Here is a 25,449-nt window from a genome sequence, read left to right as displayed (position 1 = left end):
TTGGTCCTATCCAGTTAGCAAAATTTTAACCTCCAATATCAAAATTCTATTAATCTTCTGTGCAAGCATGGCAATAAAAGTTCAGTGGAATAATTTTATGAGGCCATAGTATTTGTTGAAATCTGTTTCTGAAGTAAAATTCTTATGCTTACTGCAGTCATAACAAAGTGACCAAGCCAACCCCTTGAAGTCTAGTAAGATGTAACATAAAAGGTAAACTGATAAAAACTGGGATACATTGCTTGCCCTCAATGTTATCATCTGCAAAGTTGAAACTTGATGGAAAAAAGTTACTGACACATGTTAAATAACTTTAATAAAAATATGCAAGAATGATCCAACACACCAACCCTAACATTACTAATAAAAGATAACACTTAACACTCAGTTTCAATATTGATATGTGAACTGCACGCAAATTTGATACAGCAATAATAGAGGGTCAAAAGTTACCTGTTGAGCACTTTGCAGACATGGAACAGAAACATTGTCAGTTTGAGTCTTAAACATGAATGACGAATCAATATCCTCACAGTTGATTTTATCTGTACATGCATTTATAGCATATAGTGCCCGAATTTCATGACCCAAAGAAGGTAGTTGAAAAGTTCTAGTAGTTGGGGATGGCTGTGCCTAGAGAAGGAATTTTCCAGATCAATTACAAGAAGAAATAAGTTCATGTGTTGGACATTTTTGCTTAGATAAATATGGCATAGAAGTTAAAGAAGCACATTGTTGTAACATAACTTTCAAGAATGATTTCTTACTTTGCAAATTTTACTACAAAAAGATATTAATGACACACGATTGCAAGAAAGAGAACAATTCCGTTCTAGGGTATCTACCAGCAGAGATGCAGCTATAAAGTTTTGGAATGTTGAAGAAGTATATAAGTTGGCTCTCAAGATCAAAGGATATTGGAATAATTAAGGATTTGATTGGAAATTCATAGAGGATTGGGCTGAATATCCTGCAAGAATTGGGCTTATTGGCCCATCTAGTTCCATCTTCGAAGGAGTTGCCCAAATACCAGACTAAATCCCAGGTATTAGGCTGCAGGAAGAAAAAAAAATCCATTAAGGTATTTTTTTTTCTTCCAACAGGATTTGGGATGGGATGTGTTTGGTTGATAGAGCCATGCTTAAATGAGCAGCCCAATCCATGAATCCAGCAGGAAATTCAGCCCAATCATGCTGGATTTCCCAAACAGGCCCTAGGTTATCAAGTAAAGGGATTTTCGCACCTGGGGTGGGTGGTGTTGGTTCCCTTCCGGTACTTCTAGACCTTCCCCCAATGTTGCATGTGACTCATGTTGAAGCCATCTAAAATATGAATAAAAAAGGAAATAAACAGATTTTTCTTGCAGTGCAAGTTCAAAGTTGATTGAAAATAGAATGTTGTGTGCATGACACTTTAAAAAGGGAAATCAACAACCTTACACATATTAGGTCAATGGGACATGGACATTATACAATAGTTTGTGCTAACAAAACACATTGGTAGAGTGATAAAGAAAATGAGCAAGAGCATAAGAAGCACCTCAAGAACACTTGAGGAAAAGGGTTCAGGATTTGTTACTACTAGGGCATCATCCAGTGCTCCACATGACTCTTATAATGTGATATGAGTGAAACCAACAAAGGCAGACTGGAAAAATTATAGTAACATGCATCAAGAATTGATGAGAGAGAAAACTATTGTTGCGATGCTTCAAGAGTGGACAATAACAACTTTTGACTCAACTCGACTAAGCCTTAATCCTAAATTAGTTGGGGTAAGCTAAATGAATTTGTTTCCTCCATCCCGTGCAGTTTAGAGCCATACTTTCTAAAAGATGTTAAGATATCAGGTCCTTTCTTACCAAATCCTATGTGATTTTTGGTCTACCTTGACCCCTTGTCGTTCCTTCTACATGTATCAAATCACTCCTTTGTATTAGTGCATCTCTCGGCCTATGTTCTAAATGTCCAAATCATCTAAGTCACTTCTCTCAATTTGTTCTCAATTGGTGCCTCCAACTTTTTAAAAATGAATTCATCTCTTATTCCATCTTTTTTTGTATTACTATATATCCATCTCAACATTCTGATTTCAGCCACATTCATTTTGTATGCATTGTTTTCTAACTGTCCAGCATTTTGTACCATAAAGTATAGCCGGTTGTATGATTATCCTGCAAAATTTTCCTTTCAACTTGGCAAGTATCTTACAATCACACAATTTTCTAATTGTACTTCTCCATTTCATCCAACCTGCTCTATTCTCATAAGGATTCATGTTTATATGTTGTGATTATAGTTTTGCACTAGCCGTCAACCTACCATAACTCTCCTCTTTTATCTGGGCTTATGACCAAGTATGGACAAAGTATTATACATTAAGCACAACATAGGCGGAATGGGGGAGAGTTTCCAAACACCATTGAAGCATAAAATGGTTGCACGTGAGCAAGATCCGCCGTATTGGTACCGGTCGGCGTACTGGTGGCGGCCCGACCGATACGTACCGGTCCTGTACCGGTTCCATACCGGTCCGTACCGGTCCCGTACTAGTTCTTCAACGATAACCTACCGGTACCGGATTCCACGCTGATCTGGTATTGGTCTTAGGCCGGACCGGTACGTACCGGCCCCTACCAGTCGGTACGGACCAGTACGGCAGACCATACACGTGAGCATCTTCAAGTGTTTGCATGGTCATTATAATAATGAGCATTACAATCATATTGTCGAAAATATTTATGTAAGCAATATTTCTTGAATCCATTAACATTGTGTAGATTCTATTTTACTGAATACATGCTAAACTTTCACCTAGGAAAGACTAGCAAGAAAGTATATACAATGATGTTCATCCTACATTACTTTGCCATATGATAGCTGGGTGCTCATGGTTATCTGATAAGCTGTCTGCATGTAGGTTTTTTGAGTACATACATTTTCATGCAAAATGCATAAGGATAAGAAAGTTTCAAATTCTATGAGAGAGTTTTTAAATAAGATGGCCGCGAAAAAGTCATATAAAGATCTCATAGTGTGAAGGAGGATAGGAAGGTGGGCAAAGAAAACCTCTCCAGTAATACTTTAATTCGTATAGGCCATGTTCTTGATAGCCATCAAAGACCCAATCACGAAGGTGGCCAACCAATCTGAGGACAGTTTGGTGACAACCCTTCACATATGAATCTGCTGCCATCTAAGAATCCTTGATAGAGTTGAATCCTAACAAAGTCCGCATAGGAGTCCTGCATATAAAAGAGCTCATTTTCTAATTTTTTAAAAAAGTTTTCAGAAGCAGTATAGTCTGTATTTTGAAAGTGAATGATATGTATAGTTATGAAAAACAAAAAGGATGGTTATTGGCTGAGGTACAAAACTCTGAAGTCATTTAAACTAAGCTTTTGAATGATTTCAGTGCTACTTTGTACTAGGCTCCAAAGGGAACCAAATCTTTGCAGTCTAAAAGGTTATTGTTTTGTAGGTCAAGGTATTCTACCTTTGACTCAAATCAACAAACGAGCGCTACTCTATCTTTTGACAGCAATCGAAAGAACTGTACAAATAAAGGGGCAGAGATTGTTGCAACTTCTAAAGAGAATTCATACATGTTTTGAAGAGGCTAATGAAGCTCCCAATTATGTTCTCTTCTCATTAAAGGTTCTTGATGATATTCAACAAAAAAACGTCCAGCTGAGATATTTTACCAGCTCATCAGCTAGAACTTGGTAAGATGCTGATTCCTAATTAAGAAAGAAAATAAAGAAAGATACAAAAGCAGAAACCCTCCAGTTTGTCCCCACATTATCCATTTTTGGCACTGTTTTACAAATCTTCTGTGCTAAAATAATATAAATCTAAAACATTTTTTTGCTTGTTTGGTAATCCAGCAACGAGTTTTGAGAAACATCATATGCATTTGAAATGAGAAGAAGACTTCATTATCTAGTATAATTGCCAGAATTTAGTTTATGTACGCAGAAATTGCTGACATTAGTATTAATATATAACATTGATCACCTAATTTTATTTTACATGACAAGATTGCATATTTCCATGTCATCTACCCAAGTATGTCTTTGATGTTAAAGCTGCTACATGCATAAGAATGACCTAGTTATTTACCCATTAGCTCATGCATACTATGGACAGATTAAAGCCAATCTCTGGCAAGGGTAAACCAAAAACAACAATGCCACTTAGCTTCTTCACTTCGAAAAAAAGAAAGAATTAAATTCCCTTATATTTTTTAGGATGCTTCAAGTGAAGTGTACTAATATTTTTAATATAAAGTTATCAAGATTATAAGAATGCTTTAAGCGAAGTATAATTATATTTTTAATATAAAGTTATCAAAGTTATATGACACTTTAAGCAAAATGTCAAGTATTCTCATATTTTAAATTTAAAATTATCAAGATTATATGGACACTTAAGCAAAGTATCATTATCTTGTTAATATAAGGTTATCAAAGTTACATGAAGTCTTTAAACAAAATGTCCTTATATTTTAAATATAAATATGTCATGGCTAGTTATCAATTTTTAGCTATCTCAACATAGCTTAAGTGAACCTAGCAAACAAATTTAACAACTTATAGACTCATGGCTATTCCATTAATTTATTTTATAAATAGCATAAATAAGTCTATGTTTCTCTTTTTCTTGAATAAGCACCTAAGGACACATACATACTGATACACATATGTGTGTGCTATGTATGCATGCCTAGATTTTTGGAGGCTGCCATTTCCAACATTTGAGGAAACTTGGCACCTATGCCAAGTGTCTAGGTAACACTAGTCGTGAGGGATTCTGCTTGCTTTCGTGTCTGAGTGGTAGAAAGAAAAAGCTGGACTTATGGCAGCAAAGTAGTAACAGAACATAGCAACTGGGCCAGCCATGGTTGGAAAATGAAATTGCCAATCCCAAATTATGTATTTTTTCATTCTATGAAAGAGTTATTAGTAATCCTAATATTTTCTTGAAAAGAGAAGATGCTAATCCCAAGGACTTGACTGGCAATATTTTTCTAGGGCCTTTAGTCTACTTCAAGTCCTAATTCAGTTAGGTTTCACTTCAGATTTTACGAGTAAATTAGGAGCTATTTTTGAGATGTAATTGACACCAAAATAACTAGTTTTGTATGTGTAATAAATGGTTGACTAGTTTGCTAGTTTGGACTTCTAATTCAACTCAATTTACGCTACAAGTAATCAACCAACCATTTATCTTCCTAGTTCTAGGCAGGTATTTGGCTTGGGATTAGTTCCTCTCTAGAGAGTCCTAGAGTAGGATTTGTGACTGGACAAGCCTCTTTTTAAAAGGAAGAAAAAAACATCTAGGAAGCACGCATTAATTGATCATATGGAGACCTCTCTATATGTTGACACATACATTCAAATGCAAATCTAAAAGCAAGAAAAAATATGCGCTCGCATAAGAAGCAAGGAAAGGAAACTAGCAGGAGACAAGTTTGCAAGTTTTCTCCCTTTCCTCCATTCAGGTCTAGCTATCATTCTTCTACAATGCATTGGCCCAGCTCCACTTCAACAACACCAAGAGCTTCATCTGCCGTCAGGAATCTGTCATTCCACCTCCCCTTCAGCATTCCCTCTTTTCTCTCACTCTCCTCATTTTGTCAAAACCCAAGGTCCAAAATCTGCTGAACTTGTTGGCCTTTTCCTAACCGCCACTGGCCTCCACCGTCATCAGCATTGCAATTGTCCAATGAGGATGGGACTATCAATTATCAACAATAGGCTAAACCTCATGCCGAGGGCCTCCAGGAGGTACCCAAGGTCAAATTGGCATGAATAAGGCAAGAGAAGATACCCTATTGGTTGTCATTGCAGCAGAGGTGGCAAAATCACCCATAATAGAGGTGACAAAAACACTACAGCCCATAGGCCACTCTTCCTTGGAGATATTCTTAATTGACACAAGATCTTGGGTGGTTGGATCCCAATTTGTATTATTTTGGATGGTGATAAGTATTGGATGGCACAATGACGTAATTCTTGTGTGTCTATTAGTTGGCCATGGACTGTGTATTTGCAAAATAATGTTTTGTACAATATTTTACCTCTGTCTGAGGTGTGTATTATATGGCCAAATGAGGTATCTCTTAGAAGTGTATTATTTGAACATATGGCGTGCATGAAGAAATCAGAGTTGGAGCAAAAAGCCCAATAATCCCTTATCATTTTTCCCATTTTGTGATTTGGCCGCACTAGTAAAAGCTCTGTTACGGTCTAGCAAAAAAAAAAAAAAAACTCTCTGTTAAGTGGGTTTCTTACAGAAAAGAGATTGGTACATTAAGATTTGTGGGATGGGGCGCATGGCATGCTAAGAGGCCCTCCTCATATGATCTATTAAGGGGCCTCACCAAAGGATGTTTGTCTGATCCAACTTTGTGAAGGTCTTAGGAAAATTGTACAGAGTTCATATGAGAACAAAATGCACATTTAGGTCATTTCCTTCTCTTTCTTCCTTACCCCTATTCTATTTATATTATTCTTTTTTCCTTTTATAATACTTCCTCTTTTCCTCTATTCTTAAGTTATACCTGTTCAGCTGTGATAAGACAGCAGTTTCACTACTATGTAACCGATCTGAAACCAGATCTGGATCAATTCAACTGGTGGTTTCCTCTCAAAAACAGTTTAGTGTCAGTTCTGAAGCTGATTAATCTTACAGATTAGTGGAAGTGATCAAGGTTGTTATAGAATTCAGATCAAATTAGATTTGAATGAGAATTTGTAGTAGAACTATATTCCGTGGCCTTTAAATCTCAAGACTAAACCAGAAGAACATGACTTGATGTGACGAGTTGTGGCTTTCTAAGCAAATACTGGGTTTCTAAGCAATTGATCTTTTGCATAGAATGTTTCCAGATTGCAACTTTCATTTTGATGCTTACCGTGATAATGGAGCATCTGTTGTTGTATGGGTTGTACCTCATATTAACCTTCAGTTTTTATGAATTTTGGATTGCCAACACTTTTAAAAACTTGAACATTGGAACAGGAACAACACTTTGTACTTTGTAGCACTCCAAAAAATGAAGCGTAATGATTCTATTGACCCGAAGTGCTAAATTGGCAAAAGATTTTGGGATATTCTGTAGAATTAGACCACTTGGAGAAAACATGATGCTTCAACTCTCATATATTCCATGTATTGGCTAGATTGCTGGAAGATTCCACTTCTTATAACAAATTGTCACAATCTTTTTCTTACTTTAATAAAATACCATGTGTATTATTTACAAACCTAGCACACCATCCTTTATATACAGATATTAGAACATTTATAAATATACATATAAGAATTTACTTTTGTATGCAAGGGTTGGAGCATTTTGTGTCATTGGCATGCCAAGCTGGCACTATAATAGTGCATAACGTGATGGCTTTTGCCATTCCTTGTTTGTGTTTGGCACAGACTAGATGCTAAGTACTGGCATAAAGCTGATATCGTGCTAGCATTGTATGTCAATAAGAAAGAAGCATTGATATGTTTACCATACTGAATGGTACTTACATTACTGCATGGTACATCGTATCGGCTGGAACCAGGCAGTACGGCATACCATACCATACCGGCTCGGTATCAATATCCGATTTAGGTAGCGTACCGATATGCCGTACCAGCCCAAACCGGACGGTACGGAAAATATTATAACCAAAGTCCGCCGTATTGGCATCGGTAGGCGTACCGGTCACCTACCAGACCGGTAGGGTTCCGGTTCGTACCGAAACTGGCCAGTACAAACTAGCCAGCTCTTCCTCGCTGGAGCTGGAGAAAAAGAAGAGAACGAGAGAGAGCGCGGGGAAGAGAGAGATGGAGGAGACCCGTGGCCGCCATCGAAGAGCCGCGGAGGGACGGCAAATGCCGAGGGAGGGCAGGGGAACCTGCGGGGGCGCAGTTTTTTTAATTTGAAAATTTTAAATGAAGTCAGCAAATTCATTGCCGACTTAAAAATTTTTAAATTTTTTAATTCGGAGATTTTTAAGTGAAGTCGGCACCCGCCGTCCCTCCGCGGCTCTCCGATGGCGGCCACATGTCTCCTCCCTCCCTCTTTTTCCCGCGCTCTCTCTCCTTCTCTTCATCTTCTTCGTCTCCGGCACAGAACCGGCCCATACCAGTTTTCATGGCTCCGTTGTACCAGTAGCTGGCCGGACCAATCCGATACGGCCCGAACCGGCCGGTACGGGCCAGTTCGACGATCTATGATCGTACCAATTTAGTACTAGTACCCGATATGGGTGGTATACTGACACTCAGTACGCCAAAAAAATTTTGTACCGTACCGTACCGACACTCTGCTAGTGTAGCACCGGTACCGAGATGGCAAACCTTGCATTGATGATTTTATGGAAGTTCCAATATGTAAAGTTTTTGGGCATTTCATGGAATTTTGCTATCATGTGTTCAGAAAGCATTCTGGCTTACTCTCTTCACTCATCTTACTGTGACCTCATCTTACTATGATCTCATCTTGTTATAATCTCATAGTTTAAAACCAGCCTCGTCTCAAAATACTCAGCCAATCTTGAATATTTGGATGCTATTGACTATGGCTCTATCTTGATTTTCTAGTTTTATTCAACCAACCTCGAAATCTTATATCTTTAGCTTAGCTAGGTTCACCTTAGTATCTTTGACATGACTACGAGCAAGCATCCCAATAACAAGTAAAAGAACAAGTACACTCAAAAATAATTCCATTTCAATAACAATGATCAATTATGTGACAGGTCTAAAACCAGACTAGACAGTTACAAGAAAAGAGGTGCCTCGAACTGGCCAAACTCTGGCCCGACAAGGTCGATGACTCCAACGAGATCATGAAGGGGCTACCCTTCACCCCATCTCACAACTTTGCAAAGAATACCATGCAGAGGCCTACGCTCCCCTCTCCGATGAGGGGCGCTCGCTCGTCAAATCTCGCTTCCTCTTAGCATGGCTCCTGCTGGGGATAAGATGGATGAGGTCGAGTTGGAGCTTTGCTGCTTCGTTCTAGCACTCCTAGAAGCCCTAAAGGAAGGACTCGGTGATCTCCTCCTAAAAATCAACCGGTGATCTCCACTGCTCAGAGAACCCTCTTTTCAACCTCAACAACTTGTCGCCTGGCTTCCTGCAGCTCCTTTGCGATTCTGGAGGCCTGCAACTTAGCAACCTTCGCCCTGTCCTTAGCACCCTTAACTTGGCCTCCATTTTAGCAACCTTCCAACTGTCATCGGCGTCTTTAGGAACCATTTCGACCGCCAGCCTGTTCTAGAGAAGTCCTAAATCGGCCCCAACTTCAGCCACTTTTTCCATGGTCCTTCGTAGTGCCAGCTGGAACATCTAATGTGATGTTGAAGACCCCCTTCCTAAGGAAGATCCATGGGAGTGTCATCATGCAACAAGGGAAAAAGAAGATAAATGGAGGGGATCAGCCTCCTCAGAAGAAAAGAAGGAGAAAGAGCCACCAAACCACCATGCAAGGATGGTCCAAGGTTATATGGTCTGCTGATTTTGTAGGAGTCTCCCTGAGCAACCAAAAAGAACATTCAGAACCCCCTCAAGCGTAACAGATTTGTAGAGGCCTCCACCCTCTTTTAAAGAATTTTGGACGACCTGGATCAGTTCAATCAGTCATCTTCCCATCGAGATCAGCGAACGCATGTCGCACCAACATTACTCCAAATAGTCAAGCGACACCTTAGGAGTAGAGTGTTAGGACTCGTCCTTTAGGTAATACCAAAGAGGTTCTCTTTAAAACGGCACAAACCGATAGATGGTTATTTCTTCATCCATACCAAAGAGGCACTTTGGGCTCAGAAGTGGGGAGGACAGTGTTGTGGCATTGAATGACCAAGGTGATGTGGCACAATGAGATGGCACAATGAGATTTGTCCAAGCTCACCAACTACATGACAGCAAGGGGATCCCCTTAAACTCTCCGAGGCATCTAGATCAGAACCTCTAGGCTAACCAGAAGAGTTGAGACGAGCAGACCAGGAGCATCTGACCTACAAAGATGAGGTATCTCAGCTTAACCAGATGACTAGTCAGCCCAATGACCAGCTGGAGCAGAGCTGAGCCCTCTTACAACAAAGGCGATCCAACCCTTCCACTCGAATGTGTGCAGAGTTCCAACAATTCCACCAACTGCTGGGCGGTTACAGCAAGCCTCCGGGTTGTTGCGCCACGTCAGCTGGTAGTTACAGCACAACCTAGAGTTTGTTGAGATATGATTGCTGAAGATGCGGAATCCCAGCTATAAATAAATCTAGAGGCCCTCCATAAGAAAATAATGACTAATGTAAAAATCACCTAAGCTTGGAAATATTCTCTCCTTGTTCTTTCTTTCTCCTTCATCCCCACTTCAAACCCTCTTTAGTTTAAGTATCGGAGGGCCCGACTAAAGCCAATTCGGCAAGTCATCTGATCTTTGTCTGTTGTCTCATAAGTCCACGGAGGCGGTCCACGTCGACATCTCAGAATTGGCGGCAACATGTTTCATTCTGCTTTTGATCATATAAGCAGCAACAAATACTCAACTCAACCAAGCCTTTATCCCAAACTAGCTGAGGTCACTACATGAATCCTTTTCCTACTCTGTTTGGGACCATACTTTATAAAAGATGTAGGGATATCAAGTTATTCCTTACTACCTCATCCCATACGATTTTCATTTTCAAAACTACTTTTACCCCTCTTTAGCCTATAATCAGCAACAAATGCAGCATCACAGAACACAAAGTGTCGCATCACAGAACAAGAGTCTCACTACAGATCCATGGCTCTAGAACTACCACTCTACATGTATAGATGGGTAATGGATGAAACAAACTAACATCGCAGCAGTTAGCCGCTACCAATGTTTAAAGAATCAAGCAAATGGCTGCAGAACCTACCGACCTGACAATTTTGGAGTATCACTGGAGAGTCGAGCAGCGCGGTGGGGCTGAGACCAGGTGGTATGGTGAGAAACGGCGATCGGACGCCCGGCGATGACAGAGGGCTGACGCTACGGAACCGGGCGGTGTTCAGCCTCGGAGTGGGGATGAACCCGGACCTCGCCGCCCTCCTCTCGGCGATGCTCCCCGCGTTCTTTCCGGCGATCGGACCAGGCACCATACTCCCACTCCCCAAGCCGCCTCCACCACCATCTCCGGCCTCCCCCCACATCCCCATGGATGACTCCTTCTCCATTCAATGCACTGATGATGTCATTCGATTCTTCCGTGCACTGCTAACTGGTTCCATGTATACTCATCCATTTATTTATAATAGAATAATTAGGAAAAATACGATTTTTTATTTAAATCTGGATGGGGCTGAGTGGAGCAGCCGTGGAGGAACAGGAAATGTTGGTCACGCCTGCTTTCCGTTTATTTTCTTTGGCCGTTAGAGGGGAAGAGGGAAAAGGGGGAAAAGAAGATACGATTTTTTGAGAAGTTTGACGGAGATGCGGATGCTTTGACCGAAGGCACGAAGAGGGGAGGGGTGGGGACTGGGGAGAGAAGCCTGGGGCGTAGTGGGCGTTTTGATGGGACGGTGCGTGCCTGCGTGGGGGCCAAATCAAAAATTTCGATGGGGGACAACTGCATTCAGTTCGAATCGCGATTCCGTGGTCCGCACCTACATTCATCGATGCCAGCACCTACGTGCAGTCCGCATGAGAGGACAGAAGGAGAGAAGGAGAGAGAGAGAGAGAGAGAGAGAGAGAGAGAGAGAGAGAGTCTTGCGGCCAATCATACAGGCGGCATATTATGAACTGCTGCTGATTGTTTATATATTTTATTTTTTAATTTATATAGATATTATTTTATGAAATTAGTATAGCAAATTCATCTTACCAAAAAAAAAAAAATTGCCATAGCCATAGCCATAGGGCCTTCCAAGTGGGACAGATGAGTTTGCATTGCCCTAGCGTAAGGTTTGTTCTTTTCTTAGACCCCATAAATTCTATCTGAAAGAAGTATTTTTCTTCACCAAATAATAACCATAATATAATTTTTTCTTTGGATTTCTACTTTCTGTGACTAAAGTTTGTAAGAAACAGATGCAGAATCACTACAATGGCTCTCGACATCATTGAAGTCTTTGGTTTGAAAACTGACATGGCTGGCTTATAAAACTCTTAGAGAGAGAGAAGGGGAAAAAATAAGGAGAGCCAATCAAATCAACAATCTTTGATGGTAATGACACATGTATGTCAATCCCAACCTACATTAAGTATTGATTTTACATTGGCGAATGTTTAAGAGGGAAAATGGCACTTCTAAAGAGTGTTTAAGAGTGTTTTTTCGCAATGGATCGTCCTACTCCCGCTAAGAGCCAGGTCGACTTCGAACCCCGTTGAAGGCTGAGCTGACCTCGACCAGAGGCCAGACCGACCTTGCCAAGCACATGTGGCTGAACATCCTGGCCTAGCCAGCCCCTACCGACCTTGCCAAACATATATGGCCGAACATGCCGGCCTAACCAGACCCTTTCCATGAACTATTGCTTACTGGCCATGCCATGACATACCAACCAAGGACCATGTCTTGCTGCCCCAGCCATGCTTGCTGCCAAAAGCCATACCCTGCCACACCTGCCAATACCATGCCATGCACAAGAACTGCCCAAACCGTGTGCCTCAAGCGAGCCCTGTCCTTGGCCATACGCCATCTGGCCAAAACCATCTCCTTCCATGACGAGGATGGACCATACCTTAGCCACCTAGGCATCCTCAGAACAAATCTGGAAAGATATCTTTCGAATTCTCTGCCCACGGGATTTATCTCCGTGATTCACGCCGTCTCTAGCTAATAGCCAGCTGATCACAGCTCAGCCCAAGATTTTAGGTAACGGTCGAGACCCTTACCATATAAAAAGAGGATAGGAAAAACCCTCGGTAAGCTATTTTAAACTACAAAAAGCCATAAAAAGCAAGACAGAGGCCATGAAAGGCACTCAAAGATCCCTCCAAAAGCTCTGCTAACTTAGTCATCGGAGGGCCTTCGCCAGAATCTCCGGCCAAGGCTTTGTGCAGGTACCCCGGAGCACAGGAGGTGGCTCTCTTTTCTCCGTCCCGGTCGGCGTCTCCTCGGCTTCCTCCGACGTGGTCACCCTCAGGCCAAATTTCAACCACAAAATTTGGCACTAGAGGAAGGGTCTGAGTCGTGATCATGAGGTTGAGGAGTCGAGGAGCTTCCAATGCATCGAGGCGCCGAGCACCAACTTCCAGCAACTTGCTCCAAAGCCCACCCCCTGGGGCACCGGCGGATCAAATTTCTTGGGTCCAGTCAGAGTAGTTTAACCTGCTCGTCCAGCAAGTCCAAATGCTTACCGCGGCCGTTCAAGGCCTGTAGCAGGCGGGAGCCTAGCCTGCACCCCCTCCTTGTGGGCGCGGGTCCACAGGACGGCGCTCACAATGTCATTCCCCTGTCAGGTAGTGCACGATGGCCGACCAAAGGGAGCGTTTCCACTACCGAAGCTTCCACCAAGCTCAATCCCTAAGCTAGGAGGGCTCATTGCGCAGCCATCACCCTAAGAGCCTGCGTCGAAATCTAAAGCCCCGAGCTTGGGAACAACCATCGGAGGTGGGGTCCACCCCATGCTGAGCTGCAACAGGAGTTCTGCTCGTCGCCGAGCTCGACAGAAAAGTCGAGAACTTGGAGTGGTAGATCCAGGCTCTCTGAGACCAAGGCCTGAAGTGCGACGCCGAGCTCAAATTCATAACTGAGTCTCCATTCCCTCAATGGATCGATGACGAGCCGATCCTCTTGAGATTCAAAATGCTGCAAATCGAGCTGTATGATGGTTCGTCCGACCTCCTGGATCATTTGGAAGGCTACAAAGCCCTTATGACACTCCAAAGGGCCACAGACGTCCTGCTCTGTAGGGCCTTCCTGGCAACTCTCCGCAAGACAACTCGCATTTGGTTTTTCGAGCTAAGACCCGGCTCGGTTCCATCTTTCAAGTAGATGGGCAGGCAGTTTGCAACTCACTTTACCACTAGCCGACATCAGTGCTGGACCTCAGACTCCCTTCTCGACATCAAACAGGAGGGAGAATCCTTAAAGGACTATATTGATCGCTTCACCTCGGCTACATGGGAGGTTCACAATCTCGACTAGTCCATCGCCATGGCAGCGTTGAAGACTAGTGCTCGGTCCTACATGTTTCTTTTCTCCATCGAGAAGAACTTCTTTGCCAACTTTGCAGAGATGTTGGCTCGAGCTCGAAAGCATGCCAAGGATGAGAAAGCCATGGCCTCACGGCGGAAAGCGGCCGAACGGCCTATCTATATGCAGAAGAAGCGCCATGAGGAGCACGGCCAACCAAGGAGCAGATCCCCCCAGCGCAAGAAAAATCTTCCTCGGCCCAAGAGCCCGGCTTGCCCAAGGTCTTCCCTCTAGAAGTTTGGAAAAAACATTTTCCTCACATCCACCCGAGTAGAGATTGTTGTCTGATTCCTGTTTAACTAAAAATACGCTAAACAGATCGTTGTTAGAACCGACAAACAAAGTTTAAATTAATTTTACTCTCACCTGTTCTACTCGAAGAATTGTGGTCGTAAGAGGTTGATCCACAGAGAGACGATTGGAGTTGCATAAAAATTAAAACGTTCACTCGGATTCAAAATCGATTTTTGAATAATAGAAGAAAAACATTACATTGGGGATGTTGACGGATTCTCGGATCTACCGGAGAATGTTTTCTACTTGAAATTAATGGAAAGATAGGTACTTAAATTCGAAAAGCATTTATATATTTAATGGAAAAGAAAGCTCTGGCATAAAATGGATGAAAACTGTGCTAGGAATATTAAAGACTGGAACATTGATTGCATGAAAGAAATTTTAATGTATTGCATAAAAAAGAAGAAAGATTACAGAATTTGAAGAACGGAAATTAAAAACAACAGAAATTACAACTTTAGCATAAATAAAACTCTCTATTAAAATAAAACTAAAAACCCCAAAACACATGCTTTCAAAATAAACTCTTAATAAGACTAAAAACTAAAAAAAAAATAGAACATGCTCTGTTTTCAAAAGAGAAAACAGAGCATTTCTCCTTTTTTTTCTTTCTCTCTTCTTCCCCAAACCGAACCGAGAACCCCCCTGTTTCATGGCCCAACCGAGCTCCCCTGTTTTTCTCCTCAAACCAGCCGACCTCCTCCCCTCTTTTATAGATCGCCCCCACCTCTTTGGCCAGCCGATGGATCCCCTGATGGAGGGGTAATGGAAGCTTGATCGTAGGGAGGAACAAGCTGGCCGCGGGTGCTGGAATCGGGGAAGAGGGTCGTCCGGGATGCGGAAGATGAATGCGAGACACACGTGGATGGCTAGAGGAGGCTAGGACGGCTGGATCTCTGGATGCATCACGGGATCTTGGACATGGAAAAGCGGAGGAGCTGCAGACGGGCGTCGATCCGGAAGGAGGACGGCGTGATTGCTGGGGCGCTGGATTGATTGCAGACGGCCGGATCAGTGAAGCTGGCCGCAGGATTTCGGGAGGTTGACGTGCGGAGGAGCTTGATTGCAGCGTGGGATGCCGTGGCTGGGCGGATCGTGGAGGAGATTGATCACGGGATCGCTGGGGCACGGAAGAGATCCGGGAAGCTCGGACGCAGCTGGACGCGATCACAGGAGAGGTGGTCATCCGGGCTGTTGCAGAGGAGGGGGTCGGTGATTCATGGGTTTCCTTCTTTGGATCATGGAAGGATGGGAGCATGGAGATGGGAGACGAGATGGGCTGACGGCTGGCAGCGACTGTGAGGGAAGTTGGGGACGCGCTGAAGTTCGGGAGGTGGGAGCTTTGGCTAGATGTGATGCTGGAATGGGGTGCTAATCTGGACAACGAGGCTGGGGCACTGCTTCGACGTGTTGTGAACGCAGACGGATGGTGAACGGCTTGATTGTTGGGAGGAATGCACGGCTCGGTTGATCGTGGGACCATTTCTTCTCCCTTGATGAAGCTGGAGATCGCATGAGATGCTCATTGTGACTTGATGCTTGGGCTCGCGTGATCTTACGGGATGAGATACGCGAAGACTAATTTGGAAGGATGTGGTCGGTTGGTGGGACTCCACTGTTAGCTCTCCTACTCTATGTCTTCAAATCGGGCTCGGTTCTGTGATCCTTGGATGGTGCAAATGTGCTCGATTAGATCATGGCAGGATTGGGCCCGCGCGGTTTGGGGCCATGATGCATCTCTCTAAACCCAGTCTATACCAAATGCGCATTTAAACTTTAATTTATAATGACCTGTGCCAAATAACAATATAATATTAAACCAGTGAATTTATCATTATCAGTCAACAATAACACTAATTTAGTTGATATGTAGATCGCACTTTTGTGCTCTCATCAAAGATCCTCATGGAGATCGAGGGTCAGGGTTACCTCCGACCCCCACCGAGGATGTGACCGTCAGAGTCACGGACAGCCATGGATCCTACATGTTGATGGCTCCCTGACCTCGGGGGTAGTGGTGCAGGCCTCATCCTCACCTGCTCGAATGGAGTAGTAGCAGAGCAGGCCTTGCACTTCAAGTTCCTAGCGCTAATTGCAGGGCTAAAGTTGGCGAAAGAGCTCAACATCCTCTGCCTGAAGGTCTTCGGCGACTCCCAACTGGCGATGAGCCAAATCCTGGGGAACTTTGAAGCTCGGAAGCCGTCGATAATGAAATACCTCCAAAAGGTACGGGACATCACTTCAACTTTAAATAACTTCGATATTTAGCACATTTCTAGGTTGGAAAGTGCGAGGGCTGACCTGCTGTCAAAGCTAGCGATGTCCAGCTCGGCCGAGCTTCCAAAGACTACACCAGTCCTGTGCAAAAAAAACCAAATCGAGCTGGATGGACCCCCTTATTAACCTCCTATAAAACAAAATCCTCCCTGCGGATAAGCTTGAAGCCCGACGAATTGAGTGCCAAGCAACTCGGTACCTCATGTACAGGGGCAAGCTATACCGCCAATCGTTCACATCGCCACTCCTTGAATGTCTCCGTCCCTCAGGGGCCGACTATGCGATGGGAGAAGTGCACGAAGGAATCTGTGGAAGCCATCAAGGAGGCAATGACGTCCCGGACCTGAGCTCGGGGTGTCCTGCAGCATCGACCGCGAGCCCAAGAGACTCCCTCGCCGCAGGTAATGACGTCCTGGGCTCAAGCTCAAGGCGCCCTGCAGGGTCGACCGCGAGCCCACAAGGCTTCCTGGACTGCAAGTAATGACACCCCAAGCTCGGGCTCGGGGCGCCCTGCAGCGTTGACCGAGCGCCCAAGAGGCTCCCTCAACTGTAGGTAATGACATCCTGGGCCTGAGCTCAAGGCGCCCTGCAGTGTCGACAGCGAGCTGAAGAGTCTCCCTCGACTGTAGGTAATGACGTCCCGGGCCAAGCTCGGGGCACTTTGCAGTATCGATCGTGAACAAAAGAGGCTCCCTCGACCTTAGAAAAAATTTTAGGTCACCTCGACCTTAGTTCGAGTGCCTAAGTTAAAGCCTAAAATGATATACAAAGCCAAAGGCCGAGCACAAAAGGTGCCGACCTTGAGGTCAGATTGAATACAAAAATGGTCGACTACAAAAAGTCTTAAGTGGCCGATCTTACAAGTATGACAAGAAAAGAAAAAGAAAACAGGATGATCGACAACTCAATTACTTCCTTCGCTCGAGTCAAGGAATGACTCGAACTCGAAAGTCAGTGGGCAAATGATGGAAAGCAAAATATATTGGCCAAGAGCTATACCCTGCCATATCTGCCAACACCACGCCGTGCATAAGGACTGCCAAAACCGTATGCCTCAAGTGAGCCCTGGCTTTGGCCACACGCCACCTAGCCAAGACCATCTCCTCCCATGATGAGGATGGAACATACCTCAGCCACCTGGGCATCCTCAGAATAAATCTGAAAAGATATCTCCCGAATCCTTTGCCCACGGGATTGATCTCCATGATTCATGCCGTCTCCAGCTAATGACCAGCTGATCGCAGCTCAGCCCCAAATTTCAAATAACGGCCGAGACCCTCACCCTATAAAAAGAAAATAGAAAAAGGCCCTCGGTAAGCCATTTTAAGCTACAAAAAGTCATAAAAGGCAAGATAGAGACCATGAAAGGCTCTCAAAAATCCGTCCAAAAGCTCTGCTAACTTAGCCATCGGAGGGCCTTTGCCGGAATCCCTAGCCAAGGCTTTGTGTAGGTACCCCGGAGCATAGGAGGTGTCTCCCTTTTCTCCGTCCCAGCCAGCATCTCCTCGGCTTCCTCCGGCGTGGTCACCCTCAGGCCAAATTTCAACCACAACATTCCTTTTGTCGTCCTCATCCTCCACAACCGCCGACTTCACCTTCTCTCCAACCTCCAATGCTGCTTTCTCCTCAACCTTTTTCTCTTCCTCCACCAACTCTTGAATAGTAGCAATAATGGCCTCCAATGACCCGATACCATTGTTCTCTGGCTCTGTTGTTCTCGACACTATGACCGAAGTCGTCATTGACCATCCCCCTCATGATCCTCTGGGTGGCAAAGCTCCGCGGTGGAGATGTTGTTCGAACTTTCTCATCCTGTCCACTACTTCACACCTCGATCTTTCTAAAATCGGCCACAACTCCATCACCAACTCCCACTCTGACATTGTGTAACTTATTGGAATGATGGGGGAGAAAGAATGAGAGAGAAGAGAGAGAATTCAAGATTTTGTTCAAGGGGAGATGAGAAGAGATAGGGGAGAGATTTAACATATGCGAGAGGATGGTGGGATGGCCGGATGGAATCAATAACAGTGCGGTCTGCGGAGGCGGTGGTAAGATTATCCAAGCAGAGAGAAATGGTGAAGGATGGTCCTCTTGAAGGACGACTCCACGACGGTTATTGGATGGATTCTGCGAACTTTAGGAGGGGTCAGCGACTACCACCTACTGCTGAGAGATATTCGGACTATGATTCATGATAAATTGGTAATCCAGGCGAAGCATGTATTCCGGAAGGCCAATGAGGCTGCTGATTGGGCGGCTTTCTTTGCCGCCAACCATTTGGGTGGACACTTATAGGTGGGCGAGGAGGAGTTGCTTTTTGATTTTTTTTGGTTGTATTTGTTGGGAACCCGCCTATGCCGCTGATATTTCAAAACAAAATTCAGATGGCAGCGGAATCGGCATAAGCGGGATCGACGTTCATCGCATGAACGCTGTTTCTAGACCGTTCGTAGTTAGATAAGGATTAATTACTTTTAAATATATTAGAAGATCAGATCTTCACCTTATGCGGGTAGATGATCACCGCAAACTGATGATCGTGATTTTAGGAAGAGGGTTCGCTTGAAGCCGTTCAAGTGCCCGGCCTCTACGGGTATCCACACGAAGCACGAACCGATCCAAGCTCTCTATCTCACCGGGGTGCTAGCTCCCTTGCAGAGATAGCTTTTGATGGCTGATCTCCTCTCTTTCTTTCAACTCTTGAATGCACTTGAGAGGAGGAAGAAGAAGGATGAAGAAGAGAAAGAAGAAGAATCCCCACGCAGCCTTCTTTTCTTCCTTGCATTGGAACAAGGATGGAGCAGGGAGGAAGCCGCCAACACCTTGGATGTTCTTCCTTGCTTGCGGCTGAACCAAGGGGGAAGAGAGGGAGGGAGGCCACGGCTTGGAAGGAGAGCTTCAAGTATGCCCTAGGTCAGCCGCCCCTTACCCCTTTTTAAAGGGAGTGGAGCTCCTAACATTTAGGAGCTCCATGACAACTTGCCAAAGAGGGGGCGCCGGCCCCTCTCTTCATGTCGCCCTAGCCAAGTGGAGAGGGGCTGATGCCCCTCTTACTTGGTTAACCTAATGCCTCTCTCATGGTTTAATCCTAATCTAATTAGGATTAACCAAAACATGAATCAATTGGGTTCAATCTATACTAGTCCTAATCCAATTAGAACTTGAGTGAACCATGACTCAATTGAACTCTTCAATCCTAACCCAATTAGGAGTCATGTTGATTCATTAGATTAATAATTAATTAGGACTTAAGAAACCCTAATCCAAATTAGGATATATTTAATTTTAGTCCTAATCCAATTAGGACTCTATTTGAATCCGAAGTCCTAATCCGATTAGGACTCTAGGAATCCTACTCCAAGTAGGAATCCAATTTTAATTCAAAACTCCTAATCTCATTAGGATTGTAGGAATCCTATTCCAAGCAGGAATCCCAGTCCTACTCTAACTAGATTCCCAGTTCTAATCCAATTAGGACTCTAGGAATCCTACTCGAAGTAGGACTCTTGTTTCAAGTCCAATTAATTAATTCCCTTTGTTCCTTCTTCAACTAAATATCAATCGAATTGATTATTTGTGATTCCTAATCACTATTCAACCATCGGATCGGTCAATACTTCTAGTGTGTGTGACCCCATAGGTTCTACTCTGACTGGTAGTGAGATATATTATGATCTCTATCATAATATCATTGAAAACTCCTTTCAATGGATTGGAACGATTCCAACTCTACTTATTAGGGTTTATCGATCATCGAGATAATCCCTGTGAGTCCCACTATCCACCAGTGACACCTAGCAGCATGTAGTGGCTACCCAGTAGAATAGAATGATGAACCTCTAGGTGCAGTTACCATGTGATACAGTCTTACTATCGTGGATCCCTACAGGACGGAGGTCATGGACAACTCGTCAAACCCCATCGTCTGTCATATGTGAAGATTTATTCGACTTAAGTTCGAGAGTGGAAAACTCTTTCTCCACTGTGCATACTGCCCCGGCCGAGGTCTTACGAACTCAGTCTTATAAATCACATAGGATCTCTCCTTATCTACCAAGGTCGATAGATTCCTTATAGGTGCATACCCTACTCCTACAGTGAACTTACTGCAGCCAATCTACACTGCATGGACCCATATGGCTAGAGACCACGTATGTGTGTAGTCAAACTACAATAACCTCACTGTGAGTAGCCGAAGCACCGCAGGTCAAAGGACCAGTCACACTACTGCAACATCAAGCAAGTCACTGACGAGTGGATAGACATCCAAGTGACTTCTTGTCTTGGTCACGCTCAGTACCCTTGTTCTCTAACAAGCACTTGCACTATCACTTCAGTGTCCCTACACTGTGGACTCAAGTCTCGTCCATCCAGAAGGAAAGTGATCTGTGCACTGATCGGATCGATCACCGTCCTCGTGATGATCCATTGATCAGGAGCATTTAGAAATTAATCACCAATGATACATGGCTCAAATTCTCAACTCTTGAGAATATGTATCATCATCTTATTAATTTTTTGGACGATTCATAGACACATAAATAATATGAATGAAAAGATGCCTTTTATTTATTCAATAATAAATAGTCAAGTACAAAATTATGTCCCTAGAAATAACAATGTGTCAGCCAGATTGGCTTCTAGGGCATACATCTAACAATCTCCCACTTGCACTAAAGCCAATCAGTCATATATCTAAGCCCCATCTTGTCAAGGTGGGCTTCAGTCTTTTGCTGACTTAGCTGCTTAGTGAACGGGTCTGCTACGTTATCCGCGGAGTCTACTCTCTGCACTTCTACATATTTCTTCTCAACATAGTCGCGTATGAGATGGAAGCGCCGCTCTATATGTTTAGACTTCTGATGAGACCTTGGCTCCTTAGCAAGAGCTATGGCGCCATTATTATCGCAGTAGAGTGTTATGGCATCTGATGTCATCACGTCCAACTCTGCAATGAATTTCTTGAACCAGAAGCCTTCCTTAGCAGCTTCAGAGGCGGCGATGTATTCAGCTTCCATAGTAGAATCAGCAATGAGCGGTTGTTTAGAACTCTTCCAATTCACCGTACCACCATTGCACAAGAACACATATCCAGATGTTGACTTCCTATCATCGACATCAGTCATGAAGTCTGAATCTGTGTACCCTTCTACCTTTAACTCTGATGATCCTCCAAAAACCAAGAATAAATCTTTAGTTCTTCTCAAGTACTTAAGAATATTCTTCACAGCTGTCCAGTGTTCTTCACCTGGATTCGACTGATATCTGCTTGTGACACTCACAGCAAGGGCTATATCAGGTCGTGTACATAGCATGGCATACATGAGGCTCCCTATCGCCGATGCATAGGGTATCTTGCTCATGCGTTGAATCTCTTCAGATGTGTTGGGGCACATCTTCTTGGAGAGATGAATTCCATGCCTAAGGGGTAAGAGACCCCTTTTGGAGTTTTCCATGTGAACCTTTTCAGCACTTCCTCTATATACATTTTCTGTGATAGGCCAAGCATCCTTTTAGATCTATCTCTATAGACCTTTATTCCCAAAATATAGGATGCTTCCCCAAGGTCTTTCATGGAGAATTCTTTTGACAACCAGACCTTGACCGAGGTTAGCATGAGAATATCATTTCCTATCAGGAGGATGTCGTCCACGTACAGTACGAGAAAAACGACTGCGCTCCCACTAACCTTTTTGTAAACACACGGTTCCTCTTCGTTTTTGATGAAATCAAACGTTTTGATTGCGTCATTGAAATGAGTGTTCCATCTCCGAGATGCTTGCTTTAGTCCATAAATGAACCTTTGCAGCTTGCAGACCTTGTGATCTCCATCACTGGAAGTGAAACCCAAAGGCTGTTCCATGTAGATATCTTCATCAAGATGTCCATTTAGGAAAGCAGTTTTCACATCCATCTGCCATATTTCATAATCATGAAATGCTGCAATGGCAAGCAATGTTCGGATAAATTTCAGCATGGCTACAGGTGAAAAGGTCTCCTGATAGTCAATGCCTTCGCGTTGACTATACCCTTTCGCCACCAGCCTTGCCTTAAAGGTCTCTACCTTTCCATCCGAACCTATTTTCCTTTTGTAGATCTATTTACATCCAATAGGTACAATACCTTCTGGTGGATCTACTAAGGTCCAGACTTGGTTGGAATGCATGGAGTCTAACTTTGACTTCATGGCTTCCAGCCATTTCTCAGAATCGATATCAGATATCGCCTCATCGTAGGTTTTGGGATCTTGTGTATGATCCCTATCTCCCACTAGGAACATTTTCTCGGTATCCTCTTCTAGTATACCTAAGTATCTATCGGGAGGATGGGAGACCCTACTTGATCTGCGAGGTGGTTGCGGGACATTGTGTACTGGCTTTGTATGAATGGGTTCGATAGGATCCATGACTCGTTGCTTTTCAGAGACTTTCTCTTCAAGCTCAATTTTCCTCCCACTACCTCTATCAAGGATAAACTGATTTTCCAAGAAGATGGCATGACGGCTCACAAACACATTGTGATCCTCTGAGACGTAAAAATTGTATCCTAATGACTCTTTAGGATATCCTATAAAACGAGCACTTATGGTCCTAGCCTCTAGTTTGTCCGCCTGCAGTCTTTTGACATGGGCCGGACATCCCCAAATCTTGAGATGACCAAGACTTGGTTTCTTACCATGCCATATCTCATACGGTGTGGTAGGAACTGATTTAGAGGGAACTCTATTCAATAAATAAATCCCTGTGAGTAAGGCATCTCCCCAAAGGAACATAGGTAAATCAGTGAAGCTCATCATGGACCTGACCATATCCAATAGGGTCCGATTCCTCCTCTCTGACACCCCGTTGAGTTGAGGTGTACCCGGAGGTGTCCACTATGAGACTATGCCATTTTTCTTGAGATAGTTCTGGAATTCTCCACTAAGGTATTCTCCTCCTCGATCTGATCGAAGAGCCTTAAGGGGTTTTCCAGTTTGTTTTTCTACTTCATTTTTGAACTCTTTGAACTTTTCAAAAGATTCAGATTTGTGTCTCATAAGATACACATACCCATACCGTGAATAATCATCGGTAAAGGTAATGAAGTACGAATAACGTCCCCTGGCTAGCACATCGAATGGGCCACATACATCTGTATGTACTAGGGTAAGTATTTCAGTGGTCCTCTCCCCATGTCCTACAAAGGGCAATCTAGCCATTTTTCCTTGAAGACAGGACTCGCAAACTGGATATGACTCGGAAGTCAAAGAGCCTAAATGCCCATCTTTATCCATTTTGTTCATTCTGTCTTCTCCAATATGGCCAAGCCTGAGGTGCCACAAATATTTTTGGTTTATCTCATCCCTGGACCTTTTGGATCCTTTGGCATTCACTACTTGCTCAGACACATTTATAGATACATCCATATGCAAATGATAGAGACTGTCAATCATAAAACCACGTGCGACTATTTTATTTCTTAAATAAATAGAACAACAGTCTTTGTCAAATGTAAAAACATGACCTTCCTGTGCTAGACATGAAATAGAAATCAAATTTCTGCTAGCAGCAGGTACATAATAGCAGTCTCTAAGTAATAAACTAAAACCAGACGATAGTCGCAGATGGTAGGTGCCGACAGCCACAGCAGCAATTTTTGCCCCGTTGCCAACCCGAAGGGTTACCACACCTTCCGCCAGCCTTCTACTTTCCTTTAGACCCTACATGGTAGTTCACAGATGTGCACTAGAACCAGAATCTATAACCCAACTAGAAGTAGAAGAAACTGTTAGATTAGTTTCAATTATGAGCAAATCTATACCTTCTGAAGGTTTGTCACCTTTCATGTTCTTCAGGCTCTCGAGGTATGAAGGACAGTTCCTCTTCCAGTGGCCGTCGACATTGCAGTGGAAACATTTTCCTTTGTCATTGGCCTTTTTCTTTTGAACTTCCTTCTTTGACTTCTTGTCTTTCTTTTGCTTCTTCGCAGGCTTCTTTTTCTTCCAAGTAGACTTTCTCTTGGAACCAGAAGTCAACTCAGTAGTAAGGACATTGCCCCTTGAACCTTTCAAGGCTCCCTCAGCAGTTACCAACATGTTGATTAGTTCAGTCTTAGTGCATTCAATCTTATTCATGTGGTAGTTTACTATAAACTGACCAAATGAATCAGGAAGTGATTGTAGGATCAAATCCACTTGCAATTCCTTGTGCATGTTCATTCCGAGCTTCTCAAGCTCCTCAAGATCCTTGATCATAGTCAGACCGTGATCATGGACGGACTGCCCTTCGCGCATCTTTGTCTTGAAGAGCCTCTTGGACACTTCAAAACGAGCTGTGCGACTCTGCTCACCATACAACTCTTGCAGGTATGCTAGTATGTCCCTAGCAGTCTTGAGATTCTCATGCTGGCATTGGAGTTCATTAGACATGGATGCCATCATATAGCACTTGACTCTAATGTCATCATCCAGCCATTTTTGATGCATCTGTCACTGAACATCAGTAGGACGTGCTGGTAGTGTGGGGATATCTGAATCGAGTATGTAGCCTATTTTTTCACAGTCCAAAACAATTTTGAGGTTTCTAAGCCAGTCCTTGTAATTGGTTCCGGTCAATCGGTTGGTCTCAAGAATACGGGTCAAAGGGTTTGAAGCTGACATTGTATCTGCAGAGAGTAAAGATTCTAGTTAGACTTTTGTACTTGATCCTAATCTGTTCTAAGGTCCT

The 25,449-nt window shown here is 43.5% G+C and overlaps 1 protein-coding gene across 3 annotated transcripts in view; it reads right to left on the bottom strand.

The window, feature by feature from the left end:
* The window catches only part of LOC103713914 (WRKY transcription factor SUSIBA2-like), a 54,024-nt gene extending 42,514 nt beyond the window's left edge, over positions 1–11,510 (bottom strand). Inside the window, exons 1-3 of one of the 3 annotated variants that reach the window (XM_039131014.3) lie at positions 10,911–11,246; positions 1,244–1,322; positions 454–633 (exon numbers count right to left, since the gene is read on the bottom strand). In XM_039131014.3, the coding sequence (XP_038986942.2) occupies positions 454–510 (57 nt within the window). In that variant the 5' untranslated portion in view covers positions 511–633; positions 1,244–1,322; positions 10,911–11,246. Of the gene's footprint in view, positions 1–453; positions 634–1,243; positions 1,323–10,910 lie in introns of all 3 variants that reach the window. The other 2 variants (XM_039131013.3, XM_088710192.2) reach the window with 2 other exon arrangements.
* Positions 11,511–25,449: the final 13,939 nt, after the last annotated feature.

The sequence above is a fragment of the Phoenix dactylifera genome, chromosome 13 (genome assembly GCF_051530095.1).
Source record: "Phoenix dactylifera cultivar Ajwa chromosome 13, Ajwa_hap1_PhDact_Kaust_v1.1, whole genome shotgun sequence".
Lineage (NCBI taxonomy): Eukaryota > Viridiplantae > Streptophyta > Magnoliopsida > Arecales > Arecaceae > Phoenix > Phoenix dactylifera.
The sequence above is the reverse complement of the archived record's forward strand: the minus strand, read 5'-3'. Positions and strand labels throughout refer to the sequence as shown.